The sequence below is a fragment of the Podarcis muralis genome, chromosome 7 (genome assembly GCF_964188315.1).
Source record: "Podarcis muralis chromosome 7, rPodMur119.hap1.1, whole genome shotgun sequence".
NCBI classification, from domain to species: domain Eukaryota; kingdom Metazoa; phylum Chordata; class Lepidosauria; order Squamata; family Lacertidae; genus Podarcis; species Podarcis muralis.
Window position 1 is genome coordinate 76,328,973 of NC_135661.1, and position 25,115 is coordinate 76,354,087.

General features: G+C 44.2%; 2 protein-coding genes across 3 annotated transcripts; both read right to left on the reverse strand.

Annotated features, from left to right (window-relative positions):
- Positions 1-9,067: 9,067 nt before the first annotated feature.
- LOC114602283 (interferon-inducible GTPase 5-like) lies at positions 9,068-14,665 on the reverse strand. 2 transcript variants are annotated; one of them, XM_077932561.1, is made up of 2 exons: positions 14,545-14,665; positions 9,068-11,008 (listed from the first exon to the last, which is right to left on the reverse strand). In XM_077932561.1, exon 2 carries the CDS (start codon positions 10,990-10,992, stop codon positions 9,835-9,837), a length of 1,158 nt encoding a protein of 385 aa, XP_077788687.1. In that variant the 5' UTR covers positions 10,993-11,008; positions 14,545-14,665; the 3' UTR covers positions 9,068-9,834. The 2 variants fall into 2 exon arrangements, with proteins under 2 accessions (XP_077788687.1, XP_077788686.1); XM_077932560.1 differs by having other exon boundaries at positions 14,537-14,665.
- A 6,105-nt stretch (positions 14,666-20,770) lies between these two features.
- Positions 20,771-25,021, reverse strand: LOC114603436 (interferon-inducible GTPase 5-like). Its single transcript, XM_077932548.1, has 2 exons — positions 24,869-25,021; positions 20,771-23,020 (listed from the first exon to the last, which is right to left on the reverse strand). Exon 2 carries the CDS (start codon positions 22,990-22,992, stop codon positions 21,760-21,762), a length of 1,233 nt encoding a protein of 410 aa, XP_077788674.1. The 5' UTR covers positions 22,993-23,020; positions 24,869-25,021; the 3' UTR covers positions 20,771-21,759.
- Positions 25,022-25,115: the final 94 nt, after the last annotated feature.

Below are 25,115 nucleotides of genomic sequence, written 5' to 3' on the forward strand. Positions count from 1 at the left end.
CCTGTAGGTAAGTTAACAACTTTTTTGATATTCCTGAAATGGAAACTGATGGATCAGCACTCTTTCTGGTCTGGTTTGAGTTCTTGTGCATGTTCCCTAAATACATTTAAAAAAAAAAAAAGCGCAACTCAGACAAAAGCGTTAGCAACATCTGTAGCTCGGTAGGTCCTAGGTTCAATGTGAAGGCAGCCCTGTTTGGGGAAGTTTTTAATATTTGATGTTTTATCGCTTTTTAAACATTATTAGTATTAATATTCTGTTGGGAGCTGCTCAGAGTGGCTGGGGAAACCCAGCCAGATGGGCAGGGTATAAATATTATTATTATTATTATTATTATTATTATTATTATTATTATTTATCAGTCCCCAGCATCTCCAGGCAGAGCTGTGAGAGACGCATACAGTGGTACCTCAGAAGTCGAACGGAATCTGTTCCAAAAGTCCTTTCTACTTCCAAAATGTTTGGAAACCAAAGCGCAGCTTTCAATTGGCTGAAGGAAGCTCCTGCAGCCAATCAGAAGCCACACCGGACATTCGGGTTCCAAAGAACTTTCGCAAACCTGAACACTCACTTCCGGGTTTGCAGCGTTCGGGAGCCAAAACGTTTGAGTCTCAGGGTGTTTGGGATCCAAGGTACGACTGTGTTTGAAATCCTGGAGAGCTTCAGCCAGTCATTATAGACAGTGCTGAGACAGATGGACCAATAGTCTGACTTGGTATGAGGCATATTCCTATGGGCTGGGAACATTCTTCTTTTTCACTGCGGAGACACTTGTGCAAGGACACACATTTCGTATTTCATCTCGCGGGTGCAGCCATTGCAAAGAAGCTGCAGAGCAGCCTTGGCTCAAACACAAGCCCTGAGTTCTAAACCTTTTGGGAAGGAAATGTACAGCAATCCATGGAATGTGAACACATTTATAAGTACCACAGACTTACGTCTTCCGTTCTGAGTGCCAGCTGCACCCAGGAGAACCAAGGAAAAGCAGAGGATGGTTGGAGACAGCATTGGAGTTTTTTTGAAATCTCGGTGTGCAAAGCCCCACTCAAAGCTTGACTCCTCAGAGTACAAGAAGGGATGACCTGAGGGTGGAAGCAGAACTGCATTGTAGCGATGATGGAGAAGGGAAAGAGAACAACCCAAGGACTTGGTGACATTGGGCTGCACCAGCCTTCTGCCCACTAGTGCAAGGTCCTTTGCATTAGCAGATGGCAGAGTTTCAAGCTGGCGTAATAAAGCAATCCAATGGAACAGTTGCACGTGCAAAAGCTGTGCAATTAGTAGCGCGGCAAGTTTTGATAATGTTCTTATTATACTTAGCAAGCGGCCTTACACTGAGTCAGGCCATTGGTGTCTCTAGCTCAGCAATGCCTCCAAGGAGGAATCCACATTGTGATCAACTCCTGCCCGGAAACCAATGTCCCCACTGTGGAAGGACGTGTGGATCCAGAACTGGCCTCCACAGTCACTTACGGACTCATTGTTAAAACCGTGTTTATGGAAGATGATCTTACTCGGCTATGAGCGATTGCCAAAGAAAAAGAATTCACACTTACCCCTTGCCCCATCCTATCTAGGCACAAGTCTGAGCTTGCCTGGTCTGTGTCAAATGGGTCGTCCCCCGTCCCCCGTCCCCGCTTTCTGCAGGAAAACCTGATCTTCACTGCTGAATCAGAGCAGACAACAAGGATTTAAGGCAGGGGTCTCTTTCAGCCCTATGTGGAGATGCCAGGGAGTGAATCCATGCCCTTCTGCATGCATGGCAGATGTCCTACTCCTGAGCTAGGGCCCCTGAGTTTTCCCATCTGCAGCAATGCCCCACCTGCACAGTAAATACAGTGGTACCTCGGGTTATGTACTTAATTCGTTCTGGAGGTCCGTTCTTAACCTGAAACTGTTCTCTCTCTCTCTCTCTCTCTCTCTCTCTCTCTCTCTCTCTCTCTCTCGATTTTAACATATAAATTATAAAATGTACCACAAAGCTTATCACTTATACAATCTTTTTAGACTTCCATCAGCACCTCTGATGATCCACCGTTTTAACCACTTCTTAACTTTATATTGCTTTTACATCTCTTAACAAATCATCCTTCCCCTTCTCCATTTTTGCAATACTTCCAATAATACTCCTCACAAAACTTCTTGCAAACCTACAGACGTCGGCTGATCTTCGCAAATACTTTTCAAGTAGTCCGTAAATTTACTCCAGTCTTCCGTGAATTTCTGGTCCCACCGGTTTTGAATCCTTCCTGTTAGTTTATCTAGTTCTGCATAGTCCATTAACTTCTTTCTCCATTCTTCAACCGTCGGTAATTCTTCTTGCTTCCATTTTTGGGCCAGTAATATTCTTCAGGATATGAACAGAAATCGGGCTCCGGCGGCGCGGCAGCAGCAGGAGGCCCCCATTAGCTAAAGTGGTGCTTCAGGTTAAGAACAGTTTCAGGTTAGTAATATTCCTGAAACTGTTCTTAACCTGAAGCACCACTTTAGCTAATGGGGCCTCCTGCTGCTGTCATGCTGCCACCACACGATTTCTGTTCTCATCCTGAAGCAAAGTTCTTAACCCGAGGTACTATTTCTGGGTTAGCGGAGTCTGTAACCTGAAGCATCTGTAACCTGAAGCATATGTAACCCGAGGTACCACTGTATACTTGTAACTAAGTGTTGTGTTGGAAGCAACCCATTAACATTTTCATGGATGAATCACTTCCTTTGAAGCAACAACACAATACAAAAAGAATGTATATAATTGCCTGCCTGCACGCAAGCGGGCATATTTAACAATATTGCGTATATCGAAGCAATTTCAAATCCAGTACAGATGCTGACAGGGGCAAAAAAGTATCTCCACTTAGAAGGAGGAAGAGGAATTGGATTTCCTCCCTCCCAAGTGAATTCATGGAGGACAAGGCTGTCCATGGACTCTAGCTACAATAATCATGCAAAGTTGCCTCTGTTGGAGACAGGATGCCTCTGAATGCCAGCTGCTGTGGGTTGCAAGCAGGGAGAAGCTTGTGGGCTGAATGAGGGACTGCATGCTGAAATTCCTGCATGGCAGGGGGTTGGACTAGATGACCCTGGGGTGTCTCTTTCAGCTCTATGATTTTCTTGAGCATCTTGGCCACTGTGAAAGCAGGATGCTGGACTAGGCAGGCTGGTCACCTGAACCAGCAGGTGACTGGTAACGACAATAAAACACACACACAACCATAATAAAACCACAATTAAAGGCAATGGCTAAAAAACTTTGTCAGCATTAGGGACAGATGAAGCTGTCTCTTTTGGTTTCTCTGTGTCTCGTTGCTCGGATCTTCAGTTCTCCACATTCCCAAAGCAATTTTTGTTTTTCTTTAAGCCCTCAGGAAAGTTCACGTACTGTACAAAGAAAATTCCTGCCCACAAGAACCACATTTTTGTTTGCACATTCTAACATGTACGTTTTTGCAAGCAATTCCCCACCCCCACCCCTTTGCATATTCTTTGTAGGCAAAACTTGTTACCATCTTCCTCCTTTGCTTTGCTACTGCTTCCCCCTGAAGTGAGAGGAGAGACACTGAACCGTCTCTAGAGGAAATCGGACCCACCTGCCACTGTTTTGCAACAGCTGGTCTCGACACCCGACTTCTGGGTGGAGTGGGGAGGTTAAAGAGGGAAGATTGATAGGTTGATTTTTGGACTAGAGGAAGTTTGAGGTTTTGTTTATCTGTTAATTAATGGGTCTGGTTATTGCTTTGTTCATTATTTGAGTATTTTTTTAAAAATGGATTCCATGTTTATATGGAATATTAATGTATTAATGCCTTACGTGATTCTCCCCTCAAGGTATTATGTACTGTATATCTTTTTGCTTTAAGTCACTTGGAGACCTTTGGGTGACAAGCAACTGAGAATGAATGAATTTCTGCATGCGTTGTTTGGTTGGAGAACTGCACACTGTAACATTCAGAGATCCAAATTTTGAATGAATAGTGGTTTAGGAAGTACAAATCAGGTAGTTTCTTATTAAAATACAGTGGTATCTCAGGTTACATATGCTTCAGGTTACATAAGCTTCAGGTTACAGACTCCGCTAACCCAGAAATATTACCTCGGGTTAAGAACTTTGCTTCAGGATGAGAACAGAAATCGCGCTCCGGTGGCACGGCAGCAGCAGGAGGCCCCATTAGCTAAAGTGGTGCTTCAGGTTAAGAACGGTTTCAGGTTAAGAACGGAAACAGTTTCAGGTTAAGAATGTGTTTGAGATAAGGACAATTGGCCATAAATCAGCGGCAGGGAGGAAAGTAGTCTACCAGCTGCGGGAATAGAAGTTTCTGGATTAACTATCTGTAGTCTGGATTCAGAGTGTCCTTCCTAGGCTAGCTGGGGGAAATGGCAAAGATGGATTGTTTACTGGAAGCCGAATCACAGGACAGAGCGGTGCAGTGACTTTTGGAAACACTGGGATAACCGCTTTTCCCAGGGTGTGTGGAAACCATCAACAGTTGCAGGAATAAAGGATTCAATACCATATATGAATGGGAAAATATCATGGAGGGAAACTGTCACACGCAGGAAAGAATAAGGATTACAGTTAGAATTCTTCACTTGAAATTTTATAGATTACCTAATATACCATCACAAATAGAAATCACAACTCTAGCTGTTAAATAAGGAATTATTATATCTGAAAGGAATGGAATGGAAATTATTAAAATTTTGGAAGGCAGAAAAAATGTAGAAGAATGAAGCCATCAGATCTAGCGTGTGAGAGGGCCAGTTTAATTAAATTATATAATTTGACATTTGAATAATTTGCATTAATATTTATATTACTTGGATAAAATTGGTATTACTATAATGAGGCTGCTATTGGAACGATATTGGAAAATCAATAATAATAAAAATAAAAATAAAAAAAATAATAATACCTACATAACAAATGTATTTTCTGAAACTGATAAAGTAAGTTACGAAAGAAAAAAACACTGCAGTACAAGACTTAGCTTTTCTAGAACTATTTCCAGATTCAATTTTAACAAAATGTCCAGAATTAACATTTTCAGTTCTGAATGTCTTAACAGCCGCCCTGTTTCAAATATGTATGAAATTGCATTTATTCTAAGGCTGCCAGAGGCAGAATAACGGGCATATATTTGTCAGACCTAACAAGGTTTTGCTTACTGAATTCAAAGAATGGCTTACCTGGCAGTTGTTCCTGAGAATCCCGGTGACTTCGTTCTTCTGTGGCAGGTAAGAAATATGGAGTGACCACCAGGTTACTCTGTATGCCCTAAACTTCATTCGCTATTGAAAGAGTGATAAGTTTCTTTTGGGAGATGAGAGCAGTTTCTGAGGCGGCACCCTCACATTCTAACATTAAAAGAGGCGTTGTGCAATATGAAAAGGCTTTCCTGGTCAGTGAGGTTGTCACAAAGCTGCAATTGGGAAGCTGACAGTGCTTACCTCTGTTTCACCTGAGAGGAATCCCTCCCTATTTCATACCTTGTTCAGCAGTCTTCATTGCTTGCAAAGGTTGATGTCTCATAGGATCAAAGAGTTGGAAGGGACTGTGAGGATCATCTCGTCCAACTCCCTGCAATGCAGGAATATGCAACTGGTCCATACAGGGATCAAACCTGCAACCTCTGCGTTGTCAGTAAAAACCTATGCATGTAGGCTTTGTGATTGGTTTCTGACTAAAAAGGACTTTTGGCTGCATATGGTGCATGTTTTTCCTATTTTCCTTTTAGATGCTGATTTTCTTCTTTGTTTTGTAGTCGTACCTTGGTTTTCAAACAGCTTAGTTTTTGAACGTTCCAGCTCCTGAATGCCCCAAGCCCGAATGCCACAAGTGACTGTTCCGGTTTGCGAACTATTTTTGGAAGCCGAACGTTCGATGGGGCTTCTGCGGCAGGAGTTTTCTGCAGCCAACCAGAAGCTGTGCTTTGGTTTCTGAACATTTTGGAAGTTGAATGGACTTCTGGAACAGATTCCATTCGACTTCCAAGGTACGACAGTATTGTGTGTCAAAACTCAATAAAAACAATTTAATATACAATGCAAATGAATTCATCCTCAAATCAATGCACTCAAAACAAGATATCGCAATCCAAATAATTCATTTTGACAATATAGACATGCCATTTCAAATTCATTATAAAATAACCATTAGAACATATCAGTTAATATAAAGTATACACAAGAAATTCCAGTACAAATCACATATTAAGAATAAAAAAAGGAGCCACTGTATCAGTTAGGTCTAAAACAGAATTAGGCAAGAGTCTTAGCTGGTCAGATCTTGTCATAATAGAATGGTTTTGTCCTTGCTGAAAAGGAGCAGGCTTATATTTCTCAACAAAAGAGAGAAGGCATTTGTTGCCCATCAAAGCATGATATGTTTGCTGGAAGGAATTCATGTAATCACTCTGGATGATTCATGGCTGAGTTCTAGGTGTCACTGGGTTCTGTGGAATGAATTAGGCATATGCAACTGATCCCTCCTTGAGGCTGGCAGTACACTTGAAGCAGGGCTTTGGGGAAGGCTTCTCACTTCTTAGCCAAATCGGAGCCAAACTGCAAACATTAGTTCCAGGGGATGAATCAAGTTCCAGTTGAACAAGTTGCTAGAAGCAATTGCAGATCGATCAGGGGGCTGGGGATGTCTGTGTGAGGGGGGGGGCGAGGATGGAGAGATGGGCTAGGAAGGGAAGGAGGGAGATCTAAAAACTCCTTTTTTTAGGTCAAAAAGGAGCACGACACAAAACTGTAGAAGAAAGTCAGCTGGAGTGCAAAATGCTTGCATGCAAAATATGCAAAAGTTCATATGTCACATTGCTGTGTGTGTGTGTGTATATTGCAGAATATTTTATTTCACTACCAATAAAATGCAATTAATATATCAGTTTGGCTGCTTTTAAGGAGCTAAACAGTGATCAAAATGAAAGTGCTTATTTTTAAGCAGTAAAGGTAAAGGACCCCTGGACAGTTAAGTTCAGTCAAAGGTGACCATGGGGTTGTGGTGTTCATCTCACTTTCAGGCCGGGGGAGCCGGCATTTGTCCACAGACAGTTTTTCCAGGTCATGCTGCCAACATAAGTAAACCACTACTGGTGCAACAGAACACCGTGACGGAAACCAAGAGTGCATGGAAACACCATTTACCTTCCTGCCGCAGCAGTACCTATTTATCTACTTGCACTGGCATTCTTTCACACTGCGAGGTTGGCAGGAGGTGGGGCAGAGCAATGGGAGCTCACCAGCAAATATCATTAAAACAACTCTTCATGTATGCAACATTAACCCTGCCCTTGCAGGTACCTGCAGTGCCCAATCAAGTTGTGTATCCACAGCAGTGAGCAGAGGAGGAATGACCACTGGGAAGATTGCAGAAAGAGAAATGAAAAATGCCTGTTGCTGCCGCCCCTTCTTACCTCTTTTTCAGAACATCTCTGGAGGCACTGCTGACCCACCTTTGTGCTCCAGAGATGTTCTGAAAAAGAGGTAAGAAGGGGCAGCAGCAACAGGTATTTTTCATTTCCCCACAGGGGTTGTGCTTGTTCTAGGTGGGTGCTAAAATTAGAATGCTTATATTTAGTTTGCAATAAAACTTTCAAAAGACATTAAGGGGAAACGCCTCTTTGGGTTGCAAAAGATTTCCTCTTGGCCCTGGCATGGTTCCTGAGCCTTTATCGTCACCGTATATCATCTATAAATTACCTAATATTATGCGTCATTGCAGAATAAGTTTTAAAAAGCAGATCCCTGCCTGCAGGTAAGCAATGTGCCTACAGATCTTCCTGGGACTTTGCCACGCATTGTGCAGTGCAGTTTAATTCGTACCATTTACAGTGTTCTTTCTGTAAACAAAAACAGGCAGCCATTTTGACCCCCCACAATGAAACAAATGGTTGAAACTCCCCATTGTCAACCACGCATAGAGGGGTAAATTGTGGGAGGGGTGGTTTAGTTCTGTCCTAATCCCACAGGATAGTAGTATCTCACCTCAGCCTTCCCAAAGCAGGTAATGCTTCAGAGGTTTTGGACTACAACTCCCATCAGTTCTAGCCAGCATGGCCAATGAAGTCCAAAACATCTGGAAGGCATCAGTTTGAGGAAGGCTGTAAGGAACTTCCAGATGTCCTTTTTATTGAGCATTCATATCTGAGCTCATATTGGGGTGATTATATGTGATCCCACTTTCAATACCCTTTGCATCTGCAAATGTTTTGGGATGGTCATTCTGCTTCGTTTGCAATAGGCACAGACTCCATAGTTTCCTGCTAAAGCCCAGCAACATTTTCGTAACACAAATGTTCATGGGTGTGTGTGTTGCCCACTTTTGTCACAATACAGAGCAAGAGTGACCTTCCAGATGGCAATAATAACCGTGTGACATTTGGGAACTATTGCTGAACTCTTAATAGAGTGGAATGGTATCTGGATGGCTATAAACCGCCCACTCATGCATTATTACTGTGTCGATGACATGTTGTCTCAAGGGAAATCTTAAAAGAGGTAGTATAAACACTGACAACTGAGAAACACTGGCCTGCAAGCACTCCAGTTGGAGAACAGCCTTTACCAAAGATGCCATGGGCTTTGAAGACACTCGAACTCAGGATGCAAGGGAGAAACGTACTAAGAGGAAGGCATGCTTGTCAGATCCATACTGTGATCTACTCCTGCCTGGAAACCAATGTCCCCACTGTGGAAGGACGTGTGGATCCAGAACTGGCCTCCACAGTCACTTACGGACTCACTGTTAAAACCATGTTTATGGAAGACAATCTTACTCAGCTACGAGTGATTGCCAAAGAAGGAGGGGGGGGGGTGTTCTAGATAATTCACCATATTTTTCATTTATGAGACTTTCATGGAAAACTGAAAGCTGATTAGTCAGTTTGGCCATATTTTAAAAGGAGAAAATCCAAACACAAAACTGTATGGTTTTTTCTCCCCCAAAAAAGCTACACTGCCGACATGGGCTGCCGTACATCTGGATTTTGCTGGACATTTCTAAAATAATTAGAGTGACCATGTGAAAGCAGTGTTGATTATAACACAAACAGTGGCAGTGGCAAGGAGATTAATTTAACCAATTAGTTTATTTCATGAAAACTTATACACCACTTGATTCTAATAAAACCTCAAAGCGGTTTGCAAAGAGATAAACCAATAAAACCAGGAAACAATTACAGTCGTGCTTTAAGATATGCAAGCGTTAAAATACTAGAACAGATTAAAATTATCTCAACTTTCTATTTCACAAATGTGGAGGCTCCTGTCTAGCTGAATGCCCTCCTTCAGTTTGAGTGTGTCTGAGGGAAAGAAAATTCTGAAAGAGATGTTGCATGGGACTTGTGATTTGAACTCCTGTTCAAATGCAGCATATATAGAAAGAGAGAGGGAGAGAAAGTGAATGCTGCAGCCTGCATCAATTATAACTTGAGAACATCCTTGCAAGCAGGTTCACATAGGTCACTAGTTTTTTCTAGTCTGACATCATATACAGAGCAATTCATTAGTGGACTGAAAGAAGTATGAAAAAAAAAAGTCCATTTGTCCCCAAGTCTGCTTTTGACATTGGTCTTAATTCTTAGACATTGGATAGAGATACTAATTTTAAAAAGTAACTGAAAGGGTATTATGCTGGCATTCAGATTATTTCACTTAGGGTTTTTTTTTTTTAAACGAGAAGCCTAAGATTTATGGAATTTTAAAAATAAAAAACCTGAACATCTGATTATTATTATTTTAATGTCTTTTGGTGGTGGTTGTTTTAAAAATGGAAACGTATAATTCACCAGATACTATATATCAAGCACTTAGTCATCATGGCACATCTGCTTGCTGCTAAATGGACTTTTTCCCCTCTGCCTCAAGAGCTTTGGCCAGAACCCTCTGGGTGTCATCAGCAGCACCCGATATGCATTTCTGCAGCATGAAGTAGGTGCGAAGAAGCGAAATCCCTCCGGACAGAAGGCAGCCAAAGATGGGGAAATGCTCCCAGCGGTGATATTCATAAGCCATCACGGAGAGTCCCACCAAGTCTGGCAGCACCCATAAAATGGCAGAGAACATTCCCAGGGACTGCATTGCTGCTTTAAGGGCTGTGCTTGTCTTTCCAACACGCTGGGCCAGAGCTGCAAGGGATGGATTGTCCAGGCCAAAGTCTAGGAAGCACCAGGAGTGGAACTTACTAAACAGAAATATGGGGAGAAGGAAAGGAACTGGGCTTCCAAGAGCGACCAGCAAACAAAGCCTTTTGGTCCAAATCTTCTCCTTCACAGTGGTTTTCTTTTTCTCTAAGATAGGCAGGCAGATGCTAGGGAAGCGGAGCAGAAAGGCTTGCCTTTTCAGCCGCAAGAGATCGTTCTTCAGCGTTTCCTGCAGGAGGGGGAAGTCAAAGCAGTCGGCTTCCCAGTTGGAGACGATGAAGACTTGTGGGTCCCTCTCTCCTTCTCTTACCAAGCACTCTTTGCAGTCCTCCTGGATGTGCAAGAGGACCTTCTTCTCATTGTAGTCAGATGGCTGTTGCCTCTTGGCGGCCGACAGGTCCAGGTCTGCTTTGGTGCGCACAAAGTAGAAGCTCTTGCCCATATCTTGGATTTCACGGACCAGGTCAGAATGGGTGGAGCGGAAGCGCTGGGAGCCGACGATGATGAAGAAATCAAAGTGATTCAAATCAACCTTCTTCTCAAATTTGTCCTCTCCAAAAGTTGCCATCCCCCTTCCGGGGTGGTCCCAAAGGATCACTTGGGGAAGTGTCGGGTGTGGGTAATCCTTGACTTGCACAGTCGTCATCTGTATGCCAGTCGCAGCGGCACGCGGGTCATCGGCATGAAGACCCAGCATGGCATTGATGAAGGAGGACTTCCCGGAGCCGGGTTCTCCTACTACGGCAATGTGGAGCGGAGTGCTGTTGAAAAAGGGCAGTGGTTTTGCCAGCACGTGCGACACAGCGCCTGCCAACAGGCCCTGAGAAATGGCTACCTCGAAGTCTTCCACCATTGTGGATCTCGGTGCGCTGCAGAGAAAGGAAGCAGGAAAATGTTAAGCGACCGGCCTAATTAGAAGCATTCATTTAAGAGTGGCATGCCCTCTGTAAAATTTCCAGCGTCTGCAATATCATTATCATTTGCCAAGCAACAAAGCTTTATAGGTAGAAGGTATGAATCATAGAAGGGACATCAGGAGCTGGAGTTGGTGAGACAGCATCTTAAAAAGCAGAGACATCACCTTTCCAACAAAGGTCCGTATAGTTAAAGATATGGTTTTCCCAGTAGTAATGTATGGAAGTAAGAGCTGGACCATAAAGAAAGCTGATTGCCGAAGAATTGATGCTTTTGAATTATGGTGCTGGAGGAAACTCTTCAGAGTCCCATGAACCGCAAGAAGATCAAACCTCTCCATTCTTAAGGAAATCAGCCCTGAGTGCTCACTGGAAGGACAGATTGTGAAGCTGAGGCTCCAATACTTTGGCCACCTTATGAGAAGAGAAGACTCCCTGGAAAAGACCCTGATGTTGGGAAAGATTGAGGGCACAAGGAGAAGGGGACGACAGAGGACGAGATGGTGGGACAGTGTTCTCGAAGCTACAAGCATGAGTCTGACCAAACTGCGGGAGGCAGTGGAAGACAGGAGTGCCTGGCATACTCTGGTCCATGGGGTCACGAAGAGTCAGAAAGGACCAAACGACTAAACAACAAAATACCCGTTGTCAATGACGTTAACTCTTTACTCAAAGAAAACCAAACAGCGCAGGCTGAGTGAACACAGCAACTCTTCCCAGTATCTCTTGCCCCCAATTAAGCTGTTGCGAGGACTGTAGGTCCCCACATCCCCTGCTCTCTAAGGCTCCTTCTTCCCCAGCAACCTGAATTTTGTCCTGTCTCTCATTGCTCTGCCCTCTTCATTCCTCTTCATGTTCTGGCAGACCAGGGGGGAGATTCCCTGTGTCTACTCTGCCTCTTGACCCCCCTCCAGTTCTGCCTCTGATTCTGGACCGCTCTCTGCCACAGACTCTTCCTGCTCACTAAACCCTGTTGCCTCTTCAGCTTCCGGCATCTCCTCCTCCTCCCAGTCTGTTCTCTCTTCTCCCTCTGACAACTCATCTCCATCCCACCCCCAATCCCTTGGCTCTGAGATTCTTCCCCTGGGGGCTCCCTTGGGGGTTCCCCAACTGCTGCCTCCCCCCACTCCTCTGCACCCAGCCAGCCCAGGACACAGCAGCAGAGCCCAAGAGCCCTGAATTTAGAGAGGGACATGAGGAAGGGGACTCTCAGCATTTTAAGAAACGGCACTTCCTGATTTTAAAATTTTTTTTAGGTTGGGGACGGAGGCTGTGCCCATTACATTGATGATTAAACCTTACATGTTTTTAGAAAGATGCAACAAAGAGTTATCGGTCTGAAGGTGCAGAAGAAGAAGGTCTCGTCAAAAAGAAGAAGGGGTTGGGGCAGTTTTATTTAAGAATGTTTTAAGAGTGCATCCTACATTTACACACTGCATGTAAATTCTGCCCCTGCTTGTCATTTAAGTCAGAGGTTTTCAACCTTTTTGTGTTCACAGCTCCTTTGACCAAGTACCTGCAGCACCCCTGTGGGGCTCAGGAGCCCAGCTATGCCACCCCTTACCTGCAGAGCTGGCAGCCTCTCACCCTTTTTCAAACAACCCCCCTCCTTGTTAAGTCTTCCCTCAGCCTCCTCTCTCCTTTCCTTGGGAGTCCTCTGGGCAGCTGCTGATGCCACCCCTGGTCCCTAAGTTGCCCTCCCTGCCCTTAATAGAGGTGCCTCCTCACACTGCCCCACAAGTACCTGGGACTTGTCGTCTGTGCAATCTCATCTTGTGTTGATTGCAGTAGCCATTGTAGCACCATCCTGTTCATTGTTTTATTATCCATTCTGAGCAGCAAGGGCTGGTGGTCTGGCTGGCTGGGCTCCCTTGCCACTTGCCTGCTTACTCTGAGGCCCCGTTTCAGCTCCTGGAAACCAGCACCCCCTGGCCAGCCCCAGAGGCACCATCCACCTGGGGAGGTTGTAACCAGGGCTGCTGCAACAAACAGCTGTGCAAGCCTTTCAGAGGCAGAGACACCAGAGGGCATCAGAGGAGGGAGGGAATGAAAGAGGGACAGAGGCCAGTGTTGCCCACGGCACCCCTGACCACCATTCAAGGCACCCCAGGGTACCATGCCACACTGGTTGAAAACCACTGATTTAAGTAATTAATAACCAGATACACCTTATGTGTCTAAATTCTCCACCCACCTACCCCTCACCCAAGCTGTACAATACAATGGTACCTTGGTTTACAACCATAATCTGTTCCGGAGGTCCGGTTATAAACCAAAACAGATTGTAACCCAAGGTGCACTTTCACCAACGGGGCCTCCCCCCCCCCCAAATTGGTTGTAATTCAAAAAAAAGGGACACGCACTTCCGGGTTTGACGTGGTTGTAATCCAAAACGGTGGCAAACCAAGGTACCACTGTATCAGCTTTCCAAGGAAATGGTTTCTCTCCTCAGATTTCCAAAAGAATGGTTTCTCTTCTCCCTGCCCCTTCTCTCCAACCTGTGGAAGGACCAGACACAAATTCCTTGCCTCTTGACGGCTCAGCAAACCTCTTATTCCTCCCTTCTCTCTCTCCCCTCCGAAGAAGTCACCTGGAGGGCTGCTGAGATTTTGTGTTGGTGTTGCTGAGAGAGGAACGGGGGGGGGGGGGCAAAGGGAGGTGGGTTGTGAGCTCTCTCTCTCTCTCTCTGTGTGTGTGTGTGTGTGTGTGAGAAAGAGAGAGAGAGAGAGAGAGAGAGAGAGAGAGAGAGAGAGAGAGAGCTCTGAGACCAGAAAGTTATCCTTGTGGAACAAATCAGTATGATATGGTTTGTATGTCTGTGTATTGTTTTACAACTGAATTGCATTTAAAAAAACTGTCAAGTCAAATCAAAATGTCATTTTCTTTCCTGAATCCTTTTATCAAGAAATAATAAATTTAATACTGGATTTTCTGTGAAATAATTCATTACAAGGGGAAGTGCGTGAGGAATTGAATGGGAGGATGGGGGTTGGAGGAGAGAGGGAAAGAAGAGCTAATTTGTCCTTGGCTAGGGGGCGCAATATGGACGGTTCTGCCGGGGCGCCAGATCACCCAGCTAAGGCTCTGCCTGCTTCCAAAGAGCTCCCCACTCCACTCTGCCAAACCCCCAAAAGGGAAAGAGGCAGGAGGCGAGAGGAGCAGGAGGGCAGCCTCGTAGCAGCTGCAGAGGGGGATGTCGAATGAACACGCGTCACCGCTCGAAAGGGAGACCCGCGTTGACTTCAGAGCAGTTACTTACAACTCTTAGAGTAGCACCAGCTCTGCTTGCTCCCTGGTGATGGCATGTTACTTATTCCCTTTGCAACGGGGAAGAAGGGCAGCCTTCTCCAACGTCATTAAGAGTAAAAATAAATGATTCTGCCGCCCCCGCCTAGCAATGAGCTCAGAGTCTCCTTTAACGCAGACACGCTCAGAAAAAAACAAAAACACGGAAATCATCAGAGCCCCAGGAGAAATGCTCACCTCCTTACCTGCTGTCAGTCCGAATTTTTTGCAGTAAAGCTCAGTTCCCTCTACGGAGACTTTGCTTGCTGGTCTCTTAGGCTTTTCTCCGTCCAACTCTCTTTCTCTCTCTCGCTTTTATTCCCTCTCCCGCCCGATCGTCGCTCTACCAAAAGCAAAGAAGAAAGCGAAAGTACGAGCTAGGACGAGATTGCAACGCAGAGCCAGAGCCGCATTCCCCGCTAGAGGGAGTTCCAAGCAGCCTGATTGACCGCGGTGCTGCTGCCTTTAAATGGGAAGGTCCCAAAGGCTCACTCGTGAAACTTGAAGCATCCGAGATGATTAATCCTTTACCTCTGCCGTAGTTGCCTCTGTGCCAGTCTCAGAAGCTCCCGCGTTTTCTGCACTTAAGCCCCACATGGCCCTGATTTCAGGGGGTTGATTTAGATGACCCTTGGGTTTCCTTCTAGATCTGCAATTCTACGATCCTATGACTTTCCAGAGCTCGGCTCTCCTACTACTGCCGTGTAGATTGGAATCTTTGAAAAGGACAGTAGAAATTTCAGGAGTGGCGCGAAATGTTTTGGCACCTGCAAAGAAGCAGAACGGGTCCTATCGCTTGTCTCAGCTGCTTTGAGGTTTGTCGCAATTAAGCAGGACATAAATGCTGCGAAATAAACAGTGTTGTTCCATCATGCTTTCTTCATGGCGTGGATGCTTGCAGCTCATGATCTCGTTGGTCCAACAGCAGCAACATCTGTACCATGATATATTTATTGCTTTAAAAACCTCTTACAACAAAGCTTTATGTACAGAATGAGTCAGTGCCCATCATACTTTCTAACCGCTATTAACCAGGGCCAGTGAGAACCATCATGCAGGCAGGATAAAATCTGCCACTCACTCCTGATATTTGGGTAGATCTTCTGCAATTCAGAGCAGGGCTTTCAGTGTGACTTCCCCTGTTCTGTGGAATAGCATTCCTGCAGAGATACAACAGGAACCCACTACCCGCAATTTCTGGAACCAACTGAAGATGTTTTCCTTCTGACAAGTTTTCCCAGGTGGATGAATACGTTGCTGCCATGAGTGTTTATTTAGCATTGTTTGAAAACATATTAACTTTTTTTTCTGGGTTGTTTTTAACTGCTTTTCAGCTGTGTTCATTGCATTTTGTACACTGCCTTTTGGGGAAGATAATAATAATAATAATAATAATAATAATAATAATAATAATAATAATTAGAAGTCCTGATGAATTTTCATGAGAACATTTTTAAAAAAGGAAATAGGCAGCTGATATGGAGATGGGAAGAGCTGAACTTAAGTATTGGAAAAATGAGAAACTGAGAGAAACTGAAAATAATAAATTTGCCCACTTCCAGCAGATCTCCCCCTATGCTGAAGGAAATACTTGCTGCCATTCCCCCTTCTACACAAATGTTAATGGGGCAGGAGTCCCTGTCCTCTTTTCCAACTCATCTCCCCCTCATGTCCTCTAAAATCTGCTCTGGAAAGTTGCTCCCAGCTGGGAAGGTGTGCAAGTCATTCACTTGGGTGAAGAGAAAACATGATGCAGTCAGTGAAGCTCCTCATATCCTTCAGAAGAAGGATATTGACAAGCTGGAACTTGTACAGAGGAGGGCGACCAATCAAAGCTTTGGAAACCAAGCCTTATGAGGAACGGTTGAAGGAGCCGGGTAAGTTTATCCTGGTAAAGAGGAGATTGAGAGGAGATACGATAGCCATCTTCAAATATCTCAAGGGTTGTCACACAGAAGAGGGAATAAGCTTGTTTTCTTCTGCTCCGGAGGGTAGGGTTTCAAATGGCTTCAAATTGCAAAATTGCACATGAGGAAGAAATAGTTTATTTTTTAGGAAACTTCTAATATTCTGCAGGCTTTAGAGCCCGCATGACAAGCTGGCTTTGCAAACCAGGCAGGCAGGAAGGACCCCAAACTCTCCTCAGAGTGATCCTAGACTGACAGCAAAGCCTGTGTCTTATCTGACACCCTCAGCCTTAGGGGACATAATACAGGGGGCACCGGGCAACGCTCCCTTCAAGGGTTTCCACAGCCTCACACAGAGTTACTTGCCTTCCCTTCCCCCAGCTTGTCCTCCAGCTTCCTGCAGCCTGAGGAGCTGGAGCTCTTCGCCACCCCCGCCCTCCGACTCTGTTGCTGATTATTTATTTATCCTGCTTAATCTTAGAAAGGGGAAGGGAGCTGCAGCTTTTTGTTATCTTGGAGCAGAAATTACATCCTGTTTCCAAGTTTTCCTCTCCCCCACGCTTGACCAGCACACAGCTCTGCTCAAACAGGTGATTTCTGAGAAAAGGAAACCTAAATGAGGTCGGCCTAGTTCCTCCTCCTTGTAAATAATTTCTTGGACTGTGCTGGGTCATGACAGAGAGCAAAAGGAAGCAGAAATTTCTCCAGCCTGAAAGCAGAGGAGGAGAATGCAAAGGAAGTTTCCCCCAACAGTCAAAAGAACGAATTTGTTTGGAGTCTTTGTATCATGTCATCCTATTTCTCCTGAGTTTTGATGCAGTGTGATCCCCACATGACTGGCTCCAAAGGGCAGAAAAACTGAAGAAACCCCATGGGGATATGGTGTGGGGTAAAAGCAGGAGCCCTGTGCCTAGGATACCACAGTTATGGCTTTCCCCAAAGAATTCTAGGAATGGTAGTTAGTTAAAGGTGCTGAGAGTTGTTAGGAGGCCCCTATTCCCTTCACCGAAGTACAGTTCTCAAAAGTGATTTAGCAGCCTCTTTAATCAGAAGTGCCTGGGCACCATTTTTGCGTGCAGAGCTGAGCCGCGATGGGTGAAAGAGGGAGAGGAGCTGGGGAGCACGAGAATGACTTGCGCACAGTTATAGGACCAGCTCCCAGGGGCCGAGATATGGAAATATTGGAGGGGAGCTGCTCCCCACAAGGTGATGGGCATTGCCATTCAAATGGGGTTCGTGCGCCACATATTGTGATCTATGAGATGAGACAGGGCTTATCTGCCTCCCCCATTGTTTCAGTCGGCACCCCAGCACACAGTCCTGTTACCTCTGCTGCTTGGCTCCCTCTCCCTCTCCAAGCCCAGCAGGAGTTGTGTTCCTGCTACTTTCTCACAAGGACAAGGGCAATGCCCATCAACTTTTTTGGGAGGGGGTGCCCCTCAAACATGATATTTGCAGGGGAAACACATGTAGACTCCTAACTCTGTGGTTAAAGTGGTTATCAGAGGCTGTCACAGGGGGAGGGGCCTGCTCTGAAGCATGCTGGGCAAGTGTAAACCCCATGAGACCCCCCCAGCGTGCCCCCCCAGCATTTTCTCCCTAGGGGAGGGGGGATACAAGCAGCTCCTCCTATTCAGCAAGAGGCCACTCCAGAGACATTAGCTCTCTCTCAGTGTTTTGCATTGCTTGCTTTTACAAATGTAACTGAGCATCAAACTCTGCTCTCAGCATGGCAACCCCAAATTTCCAGAGCTTGTTTCTGTGAGCTCATTAGTGCGGTAGACACCATGTTTCCTTCTATCTTGTCCGGCTGTATACTGGAGCTGCCTTCTTTCACCGCTCCAGTAGATTCATGTTTGAGAGACTCCCTTGCATGGCAACCAACTCCTAGAGGCTGTTTCATATATGTTGGAAGGTGCCCAGGCTGCCTGGCGCAACCCAGTCAGATGGGCAGGGTACAAATAATAAAATGCTGTCATTGTTGTTGTTGTTCTGAGTCATTTTGGATGGTGTTTGGTGTTGTTGTTGATTGAATTTATATAGTGCCCTATACTCGGGAGTCTCAGGGGTCACAGAATAAAATCAAGATATAAAACCACAAGATACCAAATAAAAATAAAACAACAGAACAATACCCACCCGCCAAAAACACATTTTAAAAGGGCATAGGATGTAAATCGGACCAGCCAAAGGCCTGGTTGAAAAGGAATGTTTTTGCCTGGTGCCTAAAGGTGTATAATGAAGGCGCCAGGCAAACTTCCCTGGGGAGAGCATTCCACAGATGGGGAGCCACTGCAGAGAAGGCCCGTTCTCGTGTTGCCACACTCCAAATCTCTTGAGGAGGAGGCACACGAAGGAAGGTCTCGGAAGATGATCTCATGGTCTGGGTAGGTTCATATGTTGTTGTGACTAAAAATATATAAATTGTTTTTAAAGATGGGTTGGCTGGCCTAATCTGGTGTGATCTAGGATTGCCTCAACATAATCTGACCCAATCCTATGTTGATACAAATTGTCCCAGTCCAATTGATTAATTGGATTGGGCTGGATCTGATGCATAGCCCAAGTGAAACGTGTTCTTAAATAAACTGAATTTTTTCTAGCAACACTTAGCTCTGGAGCCCCTGCTGCCATATTGTCCCAAGTCTCTTTCTCAGTTGCCGTAATTCTCCCCATGAAGTTCCAATCTCAGCGCCACAGAAGCTTCAACATGGAACATAAGTCCCTTGCAGTTCGCTCTCAGCTGTTCAGAAAGCCAGAGCAGTGTTGTAAATCAGATGGTGTTGGGCAGAGTCTGAGAAGCTTGTGCTCAGACCCACCCATGAAAATATCATATAGGCATGGAGGAAAGTAAACCCACTTAACTTCCTCCACAAAGAGCCCCTGGATTTAGGTAGGCTCAATCCAATTTGTAGGGTCTCCTATGCCTGCAAATTTCACCCACTTTGGCCAAAAGGGGATTATTTGATTCCTCATTAAAATGAATGGGGACACAGAGCTTTATTTGGTTAGAGTTGTGTGGAACCCAAAACACAGATATAAACAGAGAGAGTACACAGTAATTAATGCACAGATACTTGGTCACACCTAGTGAGTTGGAATGTGTTTGTCATGAGTGCGTGCAGGAGCCTGGCCCTGTGACTGGTAGGGCTTTGCAGGATTGGGGCCTTCCTGAGTTTGGCCTGGAAGGGCAAGGGGCTGCTGCACAGGGGAGGCTTGACAGAAGACTCGTAGCACCTGGTGGCAGGGGTCAGGAGGGGTATATAAGACCAGCATTAACTTCTTCCTCTTTGCCACAGCAACACACTACCCACCTAGCTGTGCTTTGGTTTCCTGACTCTTGGCTTCCTGACCCCTGGACTGCTGATTCCTGCTTCCCGTCCTCTACCCCTGTCCTGATGTACCGAGCCAGGACTCCGACTGCCTGTAACCCGGACTGTGACAGTGTTTCGCTATTTGTCAATAAAAACTATATTACTTTCTATGTTTATTTGTGTTTGCAGCCAGTGGGGGAACATTTCAACCTCCAAGGCTTTCAGGCTGTAAGGCTTTACAGAAAAGTTGCATTCTGAGGAGGGCTGAACTCATTCCACAAATGAGCAGCTGGTAAAATCACTATAACAATCTCAAAAACAATTGGCTAGTGCTTGGAAAGAACAAGTTCAATGTGCACTGAATAAGTTTGAAAAACATCTGAACTACACGTGGAAGTAGTTCCCATAATTGCTGGGCAAACTGAACATGAATTAAGTTGATGTTGGGGCAAAACAAAGAATGATTTCTGGCTCATCTTCAAGTTCATTGCCACTTTCTAAATGCTTTAGAGTATTTCTACAAAACAAATTTGCCAAGGATAATTTGGATGAGCTTGAAGTGAACTGAACATAAAGAGAACTGGTTTGTTTCATAAAGGGATGAACACGAATGGGAATTAGTTCTTTTACTATGTTGAACTTGAACTAGTTCCAAGCTCTGATACGGACAGAGACCTGATTTCAAGTCTTGTTTGTTCTGATGATGTTGTCTCTGGTTTCTTTGTTTTCTCAAAAACCAAGAAACAAAAAAATTGAAAATAAAAAGCACATATCCCTCAAAAACAAAACAAAACAAAACAAAAAGAAAGAAAGAATAAGAAGCACCAATCTGGAGTTATTTGTGGCAGGAGGACACCCAAAACTCCCTCTACTCCAACTATGTTGAAGATGAACCATTTTTTCTGTTTCACAGCATCCTAAAATACAAGGAAATTTGTGGGTATGTGTATGCTTACTTCCAGAGAAAAAGCCCTCCCCAAAGGCTCAGGCTTCCCCTACCCACCCACCCAGCTGGTGAAGTAAAGAAAAGATTAATCATTACAACAAGGAGGCTGAGAGAAAACAGGCTTGTGGTTCAGGTTAGGACACCTAAATTTGGACTGTTGCCTATAGCTTTCCCATGCCTGGATTAAATGATTTTTTACAACTAAAATTAGAACAGTTGGGGAAATAATTGCAGTAGGGAGGATTCAGAAAAAAACATTTCTTATAATTTTAATATTTATTATTTCATTGAGATTAAGTAAATAAGGGAAAAGGAAAGAATAGCAATCAAAGGAGGCAGAGAATACATTAAAACATTTTTAAAAGCAGCAATAACAAAATAACCATAAAATATACTAAAGGCTACAAAACTCTATAGTATATTTTTGCATGGATAAGCATGTCTCGCAGGATCCCACCCAAGACGATATCTGTGTTAGATCTTGTTTAATTTGACCTGCTTCAGATTTTGATATCTCCTCATTAAGATCAGTAACTTTTTGATCCAGGGCTGTAATTTTAAGATTCACCTTTGCTAAATTATCCTTCAGACATTAATTCTGCACCACAATTTACTTAGGCGTATCAGCAATAGAACTCTCTGAAGCCATTTCTCTTCTCTTCTTTTCTCCGTTCTTTATGCTTTGCTGCTGCAAATTTGCTGCATGTCGGAGGGGGAGACATCCGTCACTTTAATGCTGACAGGTAGGAGATAAGAAACCTCTAAACTGGACAAAAATTGTCCATGCAGGCTACTGATTAAGCGTTGTTACAATAGGGCTGCCATATGTCTGGGATTCGTCCGTTGGAAGTAGTGTCCAAGCAGAATTCTTGAAAATTGGTAAAAATGTTTGTGAAATGTCAGAAGTGTTGATTTTTTGGGGTGAATCGCCTTAAAAATAGCTCAAAAACCTTTTTTGTTTTTGGGAGATATTGGCAAAAAAAACCCTCATCAACTTTGCCCTCCTCATCTCTATAACTTTGCCCCCTCCCAAGCGAAAAGCTCAACAACTTTTGTCTCCAGATTTTCACTTTTTGAAATATGGCAACCCTACGAGTGCTGAGCTGAAGAGTATAAAGGGAGCACGCTAGGATGCCATGTTGCAAAACCAGAAGTCGAACTTGTGAAGAAAGCAATTGGTCGGTGCTGTGGTAGAAAGATGAGATTATGCATGTTGTACCTGGATGTCTCTTCCCAGGTAGATGTATTGGCTGTTTACTTGCGTTTCTTAGGCTCAGCAGCCTTTGCCAGAACTTTCTCTGCATCTTTCACAGCATTTTCCAAAAAATTCTTCAGCAAGTAGAATGTGGTAACAAAAGAACTGCCCCCACCATAGAGAGACCCCAACACAGGTATGAAATCCAGAACTGCCTCTACCACTGTGATTGCTCCCCACATTGCTGACTTCATCAAGATAGCCATGGCAAATTCTGCCGTGATCTTACCAGTGCTTGGGGTATGTTCAATAACAGATTTCAACTCCTCAACAGGTTTCCTCACACGATTTGCTAGTATATTGAGGGAATCTTCATCCAAGCCAAAAACTTTGCAGATATGGCTCATTGTCCAAACCACAATGCCAATGTCACAACCAAGTGAGAGGAATGGGAGAGGAATCAACCCAACAGTACAACTCACCATGGCATTTTTCCATATCAGGTTCTCCATGGCAGCCTTTTTCTTTTTAATGCTATCTTTTGTTAAAATTGGAAGACACATAATCAAAACATCTCTCTTGATTTTATCCTGTTCCTTTTCAAAGGTCTCTTGAAGGAGGGGGAAATCATACTTGTTCAAATCCCACCTCGATATCAGAAAGACCCTTGGAGAAGACTCACCTAACTCCTTCAATTTATCATAGCTTTCTTTCCGTATAATGTCAAGAGTCTTCTTCTCAGACTGCATCCTCTCATAGGTGTCCTCCTCACTGATGCCTTCTGACTTCCAGGTGTTTTCTATATCGATATCCACTTTGCTGCGCACATAGTAGAATTTCTTCTTATTTTTCTGGATCTCAAGAGCCAAATTGGTGTCATCCTTAGTGAAGCGTTCCGAGGAGATGATGATGAAAAAATCATAATTTTTGAAATTGACCTTTGTTAGGTATTCCTCTGCATTAAATTCATTTGTTCCAATTCCTGGTAGATCCCAAATTTTGACTTTGGGGAATGTGGGGTGTGAATATTCTTCTGGCACCATTGTTGTTTCTGTCACCCCCGTCTTAGCTGCACCCTTTTCCTGATCTTTCATTCCTCGCAGGGCATTGACAAAAGATGATTTCCCGACACCAGATCTTCCTGTGATGGCAATTTCAAACGTCATGTTATTTAATAAATTTAACAGCTGTTGAGCTTCAGCTGAAACGGCTTCAAATGGTTTTTTCTCCAAAGCAGACTTCATTTCAGCAAGGTCTTTTTTTACGGTTTCTTTTGTTAAGGCAGGATCCATGACAGGGATTCCTTGTGGTTCAGTTTATCTGCGAAGGAGAAGAAAGCTCTAATAGTTAAATGATATCTTTCCACACACTTTTCTGGTCATCTTTACAATCCGTGGTTTATGTGGGAAAATCAATTTACTTAGGGCATGTCACTGAGACTAGTGGGTTGTTTGAGCAGCAGTAGGTAGTATTTCAATAAAGTGAAGAATTGTGCCTGTTGTCAATCTCTCAGAAATATATATGTGCATGCATTCACACATAACCCTTAAAACATGTTTATGTGAGATGTGGATCTTTTTTGAACTCAAATTGTTCATTCCTCTAGAGGAGGCATGGCCAAACGTGGCCCTCCAGCTGTTTTGGAACTACAACTCCCAGCATCAATGACCACTAGTCCTGTTAGCCTGGGATGATGGGAGTTGTAGTTCCAAAACATTTGGAGGGCCGGGTTTGGCCATGCCTGCTCTAGAGATTTGACTAAAGGAAGCATTTACACACACACTAAGGATTCCTCTCTTTTTTTGCTAAAACTTTCGGTAAAACACTTAATAAATAAATAAGCCAATGCACTGTGCATATCCCTAGTATATTCTGCCCAAGCCTTGTTCTGCCACTTTCACAAAAGTCACCATAAAATGAAGAATATTTTTAGAAATGTCACCAAGGGGGAGATAAAAAAAGGAGTCAAAGGGTAGAAATAAGTGATGCAGAAAGAGCCCAGAAATATTCTTAAAGTGCAGTACTGGGGGAAATATCCACATTGTGTTCTTGTCAACTAACCTTTACTCAGCGATGACTCAATGAAATTAATAACCATGCCTAAGGTCCATTAATTTTAATAGGTCTACTCTGAGTAAATGTTAGTTGAAGACAACCCATTACCAGCAACATTATCTTGTACCGAAAGCCATATAAATATAATGAATAAATGAATGAAATACCGCTAAAGGAAAAAAGAGCATAAAATAGATTTTAGATTTAAAGACATTCTGAGGACCTAACTGCACGATACATTAAGTGTGGGGTGTTATCAGTGGGGTTTTGTTTGTTTGTTTGTTTGTTTGTTTGTTTGAATTGATATGGGGAGGCGATTTTGCAGCAGGACTAAAGTGCATGGGGAAGGGAAGTTTCATCTTTGGTACCACAGTCATGGAAGGACACAGAATGCCCCGAGAGGGCGACTTGGGAAAGTCGTAGAATCATAGTACTGTAGAGTTGGAAGGGACCCTGAGGGTCATCCAGTCCAACCCCTGGAATGCAGGGACCTGCAGCCTTGGTGTTATCAGCACCATGGTCTAACCCGCATAGCTATCCAGGCTCATGAGGCAGCACCTACCCAGAACGAAGAGAAGCTCCAGCATCTTCTGCCCTGCCCTGCCTTGAACCCTTGCCATGCAGTTTTTCTAATCAGAAGTGGCGCAGATACCATTTTTACACACCAGCAAGTGCTGAGACGCAGCCCTGACAAAGCGGGTGGGGTCATGAACTGCATTGCAATGCTGATAGACGCCTTTTATTAAACTCGGGCGCGGGGGGGGGGGGAAGAGGGGGACACCTTTATAGCAGCACGAGCTCTGCTTGCTCCCTGGTGATGGCATGTTATTTGCCGCGGGGAAGAAGAGCAGCCTTCTCGAACATCATTGTTAACAATAATATTATTGTTAATGATATGATATGATATATGATATCACAATACAGCTAGAATGTAATGGTTAATATAATAACAATAAAAATGTAAAAAAATAACAAATAAAAGTTAAACAACAGCAACAGCAATTGTTTCTGCCACCCCAACCAAGCGAGGAGCTCAGAGTCTCCTTTAACGCAAAGAAGCTCAAAAGGAAACGGAAATCATTCTAGAACGAGGAGAAAAGTTCAACTTCTTACCTGCTGCCGCACTTATATTTTGCAGGCAAGCTCAGTCCTCTTCTTGGAGGTTTTGCTTCGAGGTTTCTCGCGCTTTTCTTCGTCCTGCTATCTCCCTCCGCCTCCCTTTTATACCCTCTCTCCCTCCTGACCCTCACACTACTAAAAGCAAAAAGGAAAGCGAAGGTAGCCAGCGAGGATGAGATAAGATCGCAACAGATAGCCGAAGCCGCATTCCTGGCGAGAGGGAGCTTGTTTGCGCAGAACT

Excerpts from the sequence above, each read along its gene's own strand:
- LOC114603436 (XM_077932548.1), bottom strand. The coding sequence starts at position 22,992 with ATGGATCCTGCCTTAACAAAAGAAACCGTAAAAAAAGACCTTGCTGAA.
- LOC114602283 (XM_077932561.1), bottom strand. The coding sequence starts at position 10,992 with ATGGTGGAAGACTTCGAGGTAGCCATTTCTCAGGGCCTGTTGGCAGGC.